The following is a 13,056-nucleotide window of genomic DNA, read 5'->3' as shown; positions in this document are numbered from 1 at the left end:
GAAGAGAGGGAGAAAAGCTAGAATTTATAGATATGTGAAACAACAGAAAGCCACCATAGGGATACTCTAGGTCCTCTAATGATAAAAAATGCTGAATGTAGAACACCTTAATTCCTACCAACTAAGATATTTCTATCCATTTGTCATCTACCAGCAATGGCATCTGATCCCATGAATCAGTAAGAAAATAATCTATATAATGGCTCCAAGGAGGCAAAATTAAGTAAGTAAACAAAACCAGACTGCCTTTCCATACAAAGAACATGTAACAGTGAACTACAATGGTGCCGGAATAAAAGAAAAGCACTCAGTGACTTAGTGATACAATGATATTCACTGTGTAGGACGCATACCCAAAAGGCTTGCTGAAGCAAAACCACCGCCACCACAACAAACACCAAACCTGACTTCCCAATAAGCAATGCAGTAGGTGAAATGAGGGAACAGATAGTGCCACCTGGAATGATGCAGGTGCATATCTCTGTTTAGGCACCTAGAGACAGAGAAATCTGCACTATTGAAGGCACTTGCGTTGCCTTCACATAGAACCTTAAAATACTTCAATTCTGCTTATTGAAGTCTTCTAACAACTTTATGGCCTTTTTATATGCTATTTTGTTTTTCTTTCAACTTCCAGGCCAATTTCATGCCTCACTCAGTCAGCTATTTTTGTCAAGCGATAAAGACTTCATTATACCTTTTAAAACTACTACAATTCAAGCAGCGGAATACTACTCAGCAATAAAAAGTAACAAACTACTGATACAACAGGGATGAATCTTAAAATTACTTATCATCATTGAGAGAAATCAGATACACATAAAAAATACCATGCAATTCTATATACTTGACATCCTAGAAAAGGATACTTTGTATGCTGGAACTGAGACTTCATAGCTTGGAGGTTGACCTCCAAGACTTGGCTATTTAACTTCATGCAGTAAGACTAGTGAGCTCACTTCAGTTTTAGAAAAAAATTATATCTCAATTTCCTTTGTAACTAACAAGTATGTAATCACCCTATTTTCATAAAAACTAGTCATTTACAAGTTGATGGCTAACTATTCCTCTGTGCTTTTTCTTGAGGGTGATTTTTCTCAGTAAGAGAACTGCTCAAAAAAAAGCTACATCAACAGCTTGAAAGTAAAAAAAAAGATCTGTTTTTCTTTGCCATCTTAACAGTGGCTCCCTGATGCACTGCCAGTATCTTTTTGCCACTTTTTACAAGAAAGTAAAATTCCCCATCTTCTAATAGTGTTGGTTTTTGTCACTAAATTATCCATAAAATTCCTTCAAAATCTCATTATATTCCCCTTGTGTCCTGACATTTTCTTTTACATTGACAGAATGCTATCCCATTATATCTACTAATACTATCCTTCCTATAAAAATACAGCCTAAAAAGAAACATTTGCCAAATCTTATTTTATTTTCATAGCTATCCAGACAACACAATTCAATCATTTTATTGCTTTATGCTTTAAGCATAAAAATAAACCAGCTGAACAGTTTTTCAGGGTATTTCTCACATCTATTAATTAAATGAGATTGTTGTCTTTCCTTCAACTGTGTTGTAAAATTTTCTATTTATTGTAACTGAGCACACACTAATATAAATTTTATGCTGTTTCAAATCCATCACTTTCTTAGGGCTTTCAGTTTTAAAATTGCTTTGTATTATAGCTGCCTTATAATTTTTCAGGAGCTAGCCTTTTGTCATTTTCCATTCAAATAAGATCCATTTTCCCAGATATAACCTATGTATCTATAAAGATACCTTCTAGTTCTTGAGCTGCCAGAAACATTTAAAACCTATGATACTGGCTTGCATTACTTCTTCAGTGTGCTTACAAGATAATAAGTGATTGAGAAGATAAAGACTTCACTACCTGTAATACCTTGTAGAAGTAGTCTTTTTTAAAAAAAGATGAAAAACACTATGCAAAGTATGATTTTCCATTAAACCCAGATAGGCAAATCTTGTATGAAACCACTTCTAAGGGTACAAATCAAAATTACAGTACCCATGTAATAAGTTTAGTTCAGCTTAAGCTGTCCTGAAGCACACATCCCAATTCCTAGCAACAATCAGATCAAAAATTATAGTTGACTAGGGATTATACCATAAATGACAGAATAAAAGTTCTTATGAAATGATGTGCTAAAAATTTTCACATAGTTTTTACAACTTCTTTTTTATTTGTTTAAATATCAATTATCCACTCTAGAAGCCTTGTCCTTTCACACTAGATTGGGGTTTCTGTACCACGGCACTACTGATATTTTTGGACTGGTAATTCTTTGAGGGGTGTCCTATCCATTGTGGGGTGTTTAGCATCATCACTGGTCTTTATCCTTTAAATGCTAGTGGCATCTATCAGGTGTGACAACAAAAAGTGTCTTCAGACATTGCCAAATGTCCCTCGGGAGGCAAAACAGGCCTTTTCTGAAAAGCAAACCAGCTAGATCAAAATCATTTTTCATCCCAGCAAATATCTGGGAAATATCTAAGGCTGTACAGTACCATCCAAGGCTGCTGTCCAGGTATCACAGAAACTAAATGGAAAAAAGAAACCCTCGAGTCAAGTATAATTATCAGGCACTCGATCATTATTATCTGAACTAATGGATTATGAAAAATTTCTAAGCACTTACCAACTAAACACATTTACACACAATTATTAATATGCCAATGTATTTCTATTTTCCTAAGTTAGTTGGTAATTGCTTAGAAACACTAAGTTCAGAGGTTTTACTACTACAGATCAGTCATCATACTCTTTTGAGTGTATGGTTCACAGGAAATGATGGCTAACTGGCCTCCTTTGACTTTCATTCCAAATTTTTATGACATTCCTACAAAAATTAATAACTGAAAGTCTATTTTCATGATATCCCCTTCCTTTGATAATACTATAGAATTGGAAATATGACCTCATAAACTATTTTCATACATTAACTATTTGGCCAAGTAAACACTGTTAATAATTTTTTTAAACTCATGCTATCAGATGTTTAACAGGATGATAATCAATGTAAAGTATCTTCAACATTTTTTAACAGAAAATAAAGCTCTTACCTACAAGCAACATTTGGATCAGCATTTCTTGAAAGTAGTAGCTCTACACACTTCAAGATCTGCTCCTCTGATCCACGAGCAGAACATGCAGTTATCAAAATAGTTTGTTTATCTACAACGAATAGAGAGCTGAGTAAAAGTCTCCACACATCTTTACCATTAAAAACATTCTAAATATTTTTGCACTCTAAAATTCATCCCAAATCTCTCACTTTTAGCAGTTTTATCTTCCTTCATCAAAACATGAGGTCAGGGACAGATTCTAATATCCAAAGTATACGTACAGTACATTTCTGAACTTCCTTCTTCTATTCTCGTTTCTTTAAGAGGACAGAAAGTAGTACTAAGCCTCAATTTGAACAATTTTTTGTTGATTAAAATTTGTCTTGCTGAACTCATGATTAGAAAATGAGGCCAGTGCCGTGGCTTGACGGACTAGTCCTCCGCCTTGCGGCGCCGGCACACCGGGTTCTAGTCCTGGTTGGGGCGCCGGGTTCTATCCCGGTTGCCCCTCTTCCAGTCCAGCTCTCTGCTGTGGCCCGGGAAGGCAGTGGAGGATGGCCCAAGTGCTTGGGCCCTGCACCTGCATGGGAGACCAGGAGAAGCGCCTGGCTCCTGGCTTCGGATCAGCGTGGTGCGCCGGCCGCAGCGACCATTGGAGGGTGAACCAACGGCAAAAAGGAAGACCTTTCTCTCTGTCTCTCTCTCTCACTATCCACTCTGCCTGTAAAAAAAAAAAAAAGAAAGAAAAAGAAAATGATGATTTATATTCTGATTTCACTTATTAATTTCTCATTGATTTAAGAACTGAGAAGATCTGGCTTCTGAACTACCTTATTGAGACAGCCCTAACTTTCACCATCACTCGTTTTTCTCAGTCCATTTGATTTGGTCTTTCTTGAACTCATCCTGATCCCCAAACTCTTATTCTCTTGGCTTCTATGGCACAAGTGGAGATCAAATAGATTAAAAACAAACAAAAAATACTTCTCAATTGAGAACTAGGAAATACAAAACAGATCACAGCTGTGATTGACAGACAATAGATTATACTTCCAGTTGTACAGCTGATAAAAGTAGACTCCAATAATGTTTTAATATCTCATTACTCACAATGTATAGATATGAAGATAGTACCTACTCTCTTTAACTGATGGGGCTATTATAAGACAGATAGAATTTAAATGGGGGCTGGCACTGTGGCATAGAAGGTTAAGCCTCAACCTGAAGTGCCAGCATCCCATATGGGCACTGGTTTGAGTTCCGGCTGCTCCACTTCCAATCCGGCTCCCTGCTAATGGTCTGGAATAGCAGCAAAAGATGGCTCAAGTGCTTCGGCCCCTAAACCCGTGTGGGAGAACCAGGTGAAGCTTCTGGTTCCTGGCTTCAGCCTGGCCCAGCACCGGCTGTTGTAGACATTTGATGAATGAACCAGCAGATGGAAGATATCTTTTTTGAAGATATCTCTCTATCTTTGCCTTTCAAATAAATGAATTAAAAAACAAAACCCAAAAACAACAATGTAAGAATTTAAATGCACATTCTGTGATAAAAACATGAAGTGTTTATAACTGGATGTACCCACCTAATTGCAAGGAGGAGGAAGTGGTAAAGAAATTATCAACTTTTTAGCAGAATTTTTATATTCAAAAATCTCATTTCTAAGTATAGCTTTCACTGAGTGCTAGTTTTAAATGACATAAAAAAATAAAAAACCTAAAACAAAAAAAGAAAAACCTAGCACAGCAGAGTAAACACAAAACTGCTATGACAGAAATTTACATAAAATATATTACTTAGAGGGCCGGCGCTGTGGTGCAATGGATTAAAACCTGGCCAGAAGTGCCGGCATCCCATATGGGTGCTGGTTCTAGACCCAGCTGCTCCTCTTCCAATCCAGCTCTCTGCTATGGCCTGAGAAAGCAGTAGAAGATGGACCAATTCCTTGGGCCCCTGCACCCACATGGGAGACCCGGGGGGGAAGCTCCTGGCTCCTGGCTTTGGATCGGCTCTGTTGCGGCCATCTGGGGAGTGAACCAGTGGATGGAAAACCTCTGTCTCTGTCCCTACCTCTCTCTGTAACACTCTTTCAAATAAATAAAATAAATCTTTAAAAACATATATATATTAATGAGAAAACGGAATAGAAATAGTTTACAAATATCTAATTTAGTATGTAATTAATGTGAAAATTCATCCTAAAATAAACCCAATAGCTGAATTACAAAGTGAATTTAATTGCCCATTAAAATATTTTTGTTTGTTTGTTTTTGTTTTTGTTTTTTTGTTTGTTTGTTTTGTTTTTTTTTTTTTTTGACAGGCAGAGTGGACAGTGAGAGAGAGAGACAGAGAGAAAGGTCTTCCTTTGCCATTGGTTCACCCTCTAATGGTCGCTGTGGCCGGCGCACCATGCTGATCCGAAGCCAGGAGCTAGGTGCTTCTCTTGATCTCCCATGGGGTGCAGGGCCCAAGCACTTGGGCCATCCTCCACTGCACTCCCAGGACACAGCAGAGAGCTGGCCTGGAAGAGGGGCAACCGGGACTAGAACCTGGTATGCCGGTGCCGCAAGGCGAAGGATTAGCCTACGGAGCCACAGCGCCGGCTGGCCTATTAAAATATTTTAAAAATAATTAGTAACTCAACACAATTAAGTTGGATTTGCACATATAATTTTGTTCTTCAAAAGCATTCAAAGAACTACTTAGTGGAAATACTTTAACAAAAAAGACAAACATATGGATTTAATAAACTATTTCTGAAACAACTTTGAGTGACTTAATTCAGAGTTGAGTTTAAGATTCCACAGGCTAACTTTCAAAATTTTCCACAAAATCATCAGCTTTTTCTGTTCTCAATGCATTTTTCCTTTAGAAATAACCCTCCAGCACAGAAGTTAAAGGTATATAACACAGCCAGTTATAAAGATAGTGAACTGGAAATACCTTTTTGGAAAGAGGATTTTTCAAAGTATGTATGGTTTTCAAATTTGATTTTATATATTATACATTTATCTTATACAACTAATAGAAAGATATTTTTTTCAAATGACTTTAATTTTTTTTCCACTGCTTTAGAATTAAAGAATCACAGTAGAGGTAATCAGTTAAGTTGCTTCAAACATCTTACCTTTATCAAAGCTTGCATTAGCACCTCTATCCAAAAGAACCCGCACCAGCTCCACATTAGCAACACTAGCAGCATACATAAGGGGAGTCCATCCATATCGAAAACTGGAATCCACACTAATACCTGTTAATATAAAAATAAGCTTTTAAAAGCTCCACCACAACTACCACCAAGAAAACCCTCAAACATATACGTTTAAAATATATTTGCACTGTGATATCACCATGTACTTTATTCTAGAAGAGAATTTCTTGTTAATATGAATGCAGACAAATAGAAAATAGGTTGGACTTAAAAGTTCCTATCTTCATTATCACAACAGACACCATATTCAAGAGATCTCACCTAGCCAATGTTTCATCATATAATAAATACAACCTCTATTATAATAGATTTTTACATGTTACCCTTTTCTTTCTAGGGGAATTAGGAAAGGTTTCAGAGAGGCAAAATATATTTTAAATTAAAATATTATTCCTAGGCAATATTAAAGATCTCTATGGTTACAAAAATATAGGTTGAGTATCCTTTACCTGAAAGCTTACAACCAGAAGTGTTTCAGATATCAGACATTCTTAGATTTTGGAATATTTGCATATACATAATAAGATATCTTGGGGACGACACCCAAATGTAAGCATAAAATTCATTCATATTTCCTATATACCTTATACACAAAGGCTGAAAACAATTTCACACAGTATTTTTAGCACAGGTGCATTTTGACACGAAGTAAGATGTGGAAATTTCTACTCGTAGCATCATGTTGGTATTCAAAAAGTTCTGAATTTTGTAGCTTTTCAGATTCTGGAATTTTGGTTAGGAATGTTCAACCTGTATCACATATATCTATCCCTAAGCCACTCTTAACATCTTACCAACACACTGACAAAACATGAAGCTCAAAAGACAGGTTAGGATTAGATTATGAAAACTTTGTTAAGAAATGTGTACTTTATTTCTCAAGGACTGACATCTAATTGTCTGTGTTGTGTTTTTAATGAAAATATAATGATGTCAGTTTTTTTTTTTATTTATTTGGCAGGTAGAATTATAGACAGTGAGAGAGACAGACAGAAAGGTCTTCCTTCCGTTGGTTCACCCCCAAAATGGCCGCTGCAGCCGGCGCTGTGCCGATCTGGTCTCCCATGTGGGTGCAGGAGCCCAAGCACTTGGGCCATCCTCCACTGTCCTCCTGGCCACAGCAGAGAGCTGAACTGGAAGAGGAGCAACTGGGACTAGAACCCAGAGCCCATATGGGATGCCAGCACCGCAGGCAGAGGATTAACCAAGTGAGCCACGGCGCCGGCCCTGATGTCAGTCCTTGAGAAATAAAGTATACATTTCTTAACAAAGCTTTCATAATCTAATCCTAACCTGTCTTTTGAGCTAATCATCATCTCTAATATTTAAAATTATTAAGCATCTGTTAGGTTCCAGGCATAGTGTAAAGGAAGGTAAGTTTCAAAAGGATTGACATGGTATATACTTAAACACCTCAGAACCATTCAAAATGACACTATTATTTAAGGATGCATACATAGATAGTAAAAGTGTAAAGATACTCATAAGAATGATAAACATCATCTCCTAGAGATTAGCTGTAGAGTAGAAATCTCCAGGGGAGAAAGATGTCTCCATACTTTTAGAATGCATGAAATATTTCCTAATTTATTTATTTTTTTTAAAAAATATTATTTATTTATTTGAAAGGTAGAGTTACAGAGAGAGGCAGAGGCAGAGGGGGGGGGGAGAGAGAGAGAGAGAGAGAGAAAAAGAAAGAGAGTCTTCCATCCGTTGGTTCACTCCCTAGATGGCTGCAACAGCCAGAGCTGCGCCAATCTAAAGCCAGCAGCCAAGAGCTTCCCCTGGGTCTCCCACATGGGTGCAGGGGCCCAAGGAATTGGTCCATCTTCTACTGCTTTCCCAGGCCATAGCAGAGAGCTGGATGGGAAGTGGAGCAGCCGGGACTCAAACCAGTGCCCATTTGGGATGCCGGCACTGCAGAAGGCAACTTTACCCACAGCCACAGCGCCAGCCCCGAAATATTTCACAATTTAAAGAGAACTGAAAGTGTTAACACATGGCACAATCACAAAGGTTGGAGACATCCACCTTCAAACTGTCAAAAGTGGCTAAGAGGTGGGTATTTGGTGCAGCATGTAAGGTGCTACTTAGGGCACCTGCATCCCACACTGGAATGCCTGGGTATAAGTCCCCTCTCCACTCCCAATTCCTGCTTCCTGCTAATGCACAACCTGGGAGGTAGCAGTGATGGCTCAAGTGGTTGGGTACCTGACACCCACGTGGGGGACCCAGATTGAATTCCCAGTTTCTCACTTTTTCCTGGCCCAGCCATGACGGCTGGGGGCATTTGGGGAGTGAATCAATCAGTCTACCTTTTTTAAAAGGGCTTTTGAAAAATGTGGCTGACACAAAAATGCTTTCATTTTTAATGAAAGTTTTCAATTGGTGCAGAAATATGTCTCAAAAATAAGCATGACTCTGAGAGGCAAATTTAAAATATTTTTTAAAGATTGAAATAGCGATGTCTAGAACAGGAGGAGTTAATTGTGAAAGCTGAGACATCAGGGTAATAGAGGTAGTAGAAGTGAGAATGGACATAAACATAAGGTAATTTCTACTTATATCCATGTATTTATTATATTTACAAAATAGCTTTTAAATTTTTATTATTAAAAACAAGTTTCAATACTAAATACTCACTAAACAGTCACCTCTGTTTAAGAGACTGAAAAAAAACCACTTGTGCCTATAAATCAAGTGCTAATCCTTCATGGGCCTCCATCACCTTCTCTGTACTTCCACTAACACAAGGTAAATTCTCTTTTCTAAAGCAAATTTCTATCTACCCCTTCTCCCACCTAACACTATGTATACTATATATACATTTATATTAAATATTTAGGCTTCTTTTCACTATTTAAATTTTTTCAATTCCATTAATTACAAACTCAAGCCACATTGTCTGTTCACAAAGCTAGACAGACCCTTTCATTTTGCTTAATATTTACATAGTGCTTATACTAGGGGACTTCAAAAAGTTCCTGGAAAATGGAATGAAAAAATGAGTTTACTTTGGTGCAAAAGTTTTTTTTCTTCATGTTACACATGTCTCATGTATTATCAGAAGTTTTCATCAAAACAAACTCATACTTTTCATTTCATTTTCTATTCACTTTGTGAAGCGCTCTCCTATGTTGCAAGTCTGTGTAGTAGGCAATAAAACTAGGACAAATATCCACATGGATTCCTAGGTAAGGCCTCAATCCTCCAAAACAAAAACAAAATGAAACAACAGCAGAGGAAAAAATATAACTAATATGTACGTAATAAGAAACAATTCTTGATAAACATATTATATGAAAGCCAAGTAAATGCTGAAGAAACAACAATTGATAAGGACTGGAAAGAATTTGTCAGAGGGCTGGCACTGTGGCGCAGCGGATTAACGCCCTGGCCTGAAGCGCTGGCATCCCATATGGGTGCCGGTTTGAGATCCGACTGCTCCACTTCCCATCCAGCTCTCTGCTATGACCTGGGAAAGCAGTAGAAGATGGCCCAAGTACATCTGCAGCTGTGTGGGAGACCCGGAAGAAGCTCCTGGCTCCTGGCTTTGGATCTGTGCAGCTCCAGCTGTTGCAGCCATCTGGGGGGTGAACTATCAGATGGAAGACCTCTCTCTCTGTCTGCCTCTGCCTCTCTCTGTAACTCTGCCTTTCAAATAAATAAAATAAATCTTAAAAAAAAAAAAAAAGAATTTGTCAGAGCAGAACTCTTGACTGACATGAAAGAACTGATTTGGAAGTTAATTAAAGGGCGGCATTCCAAATTGGAGGGTAGAGGAAGAAAACAAGGATGGCTGAACTCAGAGTCAACCAAGCTAGGGTAACTGCTAAACGAACATCTATTCAACAGTTATGAATTGTTCACAATGAATGGTGAATTTAGACAACTGTGTTCAGTTACAACATCCCCTCATCTCTCACCAGAATCTAGAAGCTCCTTCACCAGAGAAGTATCTCCAGTGGTCAATGCTTTCTTAAATGTTTCATTCTTCTCTTCTATGGGTAATAGTCCTTTTAATTTCTAAAAAAAAAGGAAAACAAGGTCAGAAAGTTTTTTTAAAAAGTCTTGTGTGTGTGTGTGTGTGTGTGTATATATATATATATCATTGCCACCCACTGCAAGAAACAATAATGTGTGGTTAAGTACATAGGTTTCCATTGTTCTAATTTTTGCCAACCAAGTTTGTAAAGAAATCCCGTCTAAAATTATATTTAAGGGGAATGGGTGGTGACTGGTCCAAATTTAAGAGCTACACTGAGGACCTACAGAAGAGCATTTGACAGAACCCAGCTAGTGACCAATACGTAAAATTCATGGATTTACGTGCAAATATCTGCATTTACACAAGCGAAGAGGAGGTTACCCAAGTCTGGGCTTCCCCATATAAAACGAAGGAGGCCAACACCAGGTGCGGCCACGAGGCCTCCGCCATTACCTGAGGCGGTCGGTCCAGATACCCGATCTCCCAGCCATCATCCTCGCTGTCGCTACTCTCTCCGCCACCAGCCACCGCCAGCGCACGGAGCGACCCCGTCGCCATTCCCGCCAGCTAGCTCCCCACTCACGCCGGACCCGCCGGCCTAGGCGCCTGCGCACTGAGGCCGCGCGCGGGGAGCGTTGCGTGGGTACGAGCGCCGCGTGAACTTCCGGGCTTTGGGCTCTCCTGCGCAGGCGTGTAGCTGCGCCCAGCTCTGCTCTCGTGTTACGAGGCCCGCGTTGAGAATTTGGCGTGGCTGGGCGTCAGGCGGTCGACGAAGCTCTCGCAACAAAGTCCTGCCAGATACTTCCAGTTCCTTTAGGTGACTTCCTTTTCATTATTTTAAAAACTATTACATTGATGAAATTGTTTCTTGGTAGGTAATGCTCCAAGTGTGGCAGGAACAGAATGGGAATAATGCCAAAACGAGGGTTTTGGAGCCTTTTCTGGAGTTTCTCATCTGCCAAACCCACTGTCCAAGGCTTGTTCTCGGGGAAATGGACTCTTGTTAGCCGGAAACCATCGTAAGAAACACCCCTGGGGTAGTGCTGTGCCATAGCAAGTTAAGCCTGCGACCAGGCATCCCCTATGGGAGCTGGTTCGTATCCTACCTGCTCCACTTCCCATCCTACTCCCTGGGTGGGAAAGTGGCAGAGTATAGCGCAAGGGCTTGGGCACCTGCATCCATGTGGGAGGCCTGGAGGAAAGAAACACCTTCCACACATTGAAGAAGCCAAAGACAAATGGGAGCTAAGTATTGAGAACCTCGTGGGAAGGAGTCTCACTTTAAATCTCCCGTGATCTCATCAGAGAATTTTCCCGTTGTGATATGTATAACCCTAGAGGGAGAAGTCAGCCGTGAAAGGAGGGGTGGAGGAACAATGGATTCAAAGAGCTGGGAAGAATGAAATGGTCACTTAAATCTCCAGAAAGCAAGTAATACAAACAACTGTAGGTGGAAAAGGTTCATCTCAAACTCACGTTTCTGCCCGTATCTTCTAGATGGAATGTTGGTAACATGTTTGTCTTTACCACCACAGAAACTTTAAATACCTCAGGGAATAAGATACCCTTAAGTACCTCAAGGTGATTTAAAAGGAAAGTGATAGTGCACTGTTAGAAATATTTTAAGTAATTTCTTTCTTGAAGATTCCCTGATACAAGATTTTGAAATTATTCCCTTTAAGACTCACAAAGGTAAACATTTTTAAATAGGTTAGGGACCGCATCTGTCTTTTTTTTTTTTTTTTTTGACAGGCAGAGTTAGACAGTGAGAGAGAGAGAGAGAGAAATGTCTTCCTTCCATTGGTTCACCCCCCAAATGACTGCCACTGCTGGCGCTGAGCCAATCTGAAGACAGCAGCCAGGTGCCTCCTCCTGGTCTCCCATATGGGTACAGGGGCCCAAGCACTTGGGCCATCCTCCACTGCCCTCCTGGGCCACAGCAGAGAGCTGGACTGAAAGAGGAGCAACCTGGACTAGAACCTGGTGCCCATATGGGATGCCCGCCCCACAGGCAGAGGATTAACCAAGTGAGCCAGGGTGCCCGCCCCCACATCTGTCTTTCTAATTGCATTCATTCTGTCATTGAGTACAAGCAGGTACAACAACTAGGTCTAAGGAGATAACACTAAAGAACAACCAAGCTGCTTCTTGGAGCCCACATTTTAATGAGAAGAGATAGAAAATATGCAAGTGAACAAATAAAAAGGCTTTTGCAGATTTTAAGTGTCTCAAGGAAAATAAATAAATGTTCCCAGTTTCTAGAATCAAATCATTTACGTGTTTCCAAAAGCAGAATCATTTAATTGCTGTAGCTGTGTGTTGATAGGCAGTCTTATTTAGCTTCTCTGTACCAGTCTCCTCATCTATAAAATAGAGATAATCATAGTATCCACCAAAAAAATGTAAATTAAATAATGGGCTTGGAATAGGGCTTGTCTCAATATAGAAGATAAATACATATTAGCTTGTATTATTTTAGATGATGTGGTTAGATATGGGTGCAGTACTGAATAACAAGGAGCCAGGCATAAAATGCCAGAGAGTAGAGCTTTCTTGGCAATTGGAGAACAGTGGTGCAAAGGCCTTCAGGCAAGAAAGAACAGGAAAGAGGCCTAGGAGCAGAGTAGGGCAAAGTTTAGGGAGGTATTCACTCACTCTCAGTGTTCTGCAAATGCAGTAAGAACCCCATTCATTTTGTACCCAAGGCATCTCACTTAATTCCTATTGGGGGCCGGCACTGTGGTACAGCCGGTTAAAACCCTGGCCTGAAGTTCTGGC

At 39.6% G+C, this 13,056-nt stretch overlaps 1 protein-coding gene across 2 annotated transcripts in view; it reads right to left on the bottom strand.

Moving 5' to 3' along the window:
• Positions 1-10,836, bottom strand: part of ASZ1 (ankyrin repeat, SAM and basic leucine zipper domain containing 1) — a 70,200-nt gene extending 59,364 nt beyond the window's left edge. For both annotated transcript variants that reach the window (XM_062198550.1, XM_062198560.1), the window contains exons 1-4: positions 10,732-10,836; positions 10,217-10,316; positions 6,207-6,329; positions 3,080-3,191 (exon numbers count right to left, since the gene is read on the bottom strand). In XM_062198550.1, the coding sequence (XP_062054534.1) occupies positions 3,080-3,191; positions 6,207-6,329; positions 10,217-10,316; positions 10,732-10,836 (440 nt within the window). The remainder of the gene's footprint in view (positions 1-3,079; positions 3,192-6,206; positions 6,330-10,216; positions 10,317-10,731) is intronic.
• Positions 10,837-13,056: the final 2,220 nt, after the last annotated feature.

Source organism: Lepus europaeus, chromosome 1, assembly GCF_033115175.1.
Source record: "Lepus europaeus isolate LE1 chromosome 1, mLepTim1.pri, whole genome shotgun sequence".
NCBI lineage: Eukaryota > Metazoa > Chordata > Mammalia > Lagomorpha > Leporidae > Lepus > Lepus europaeus.
The sequence above is the reverse complement of the archived record's forward strand: the minus strand, read 5'-3'. Positions and strand labels throughout refer to the sequence as shown.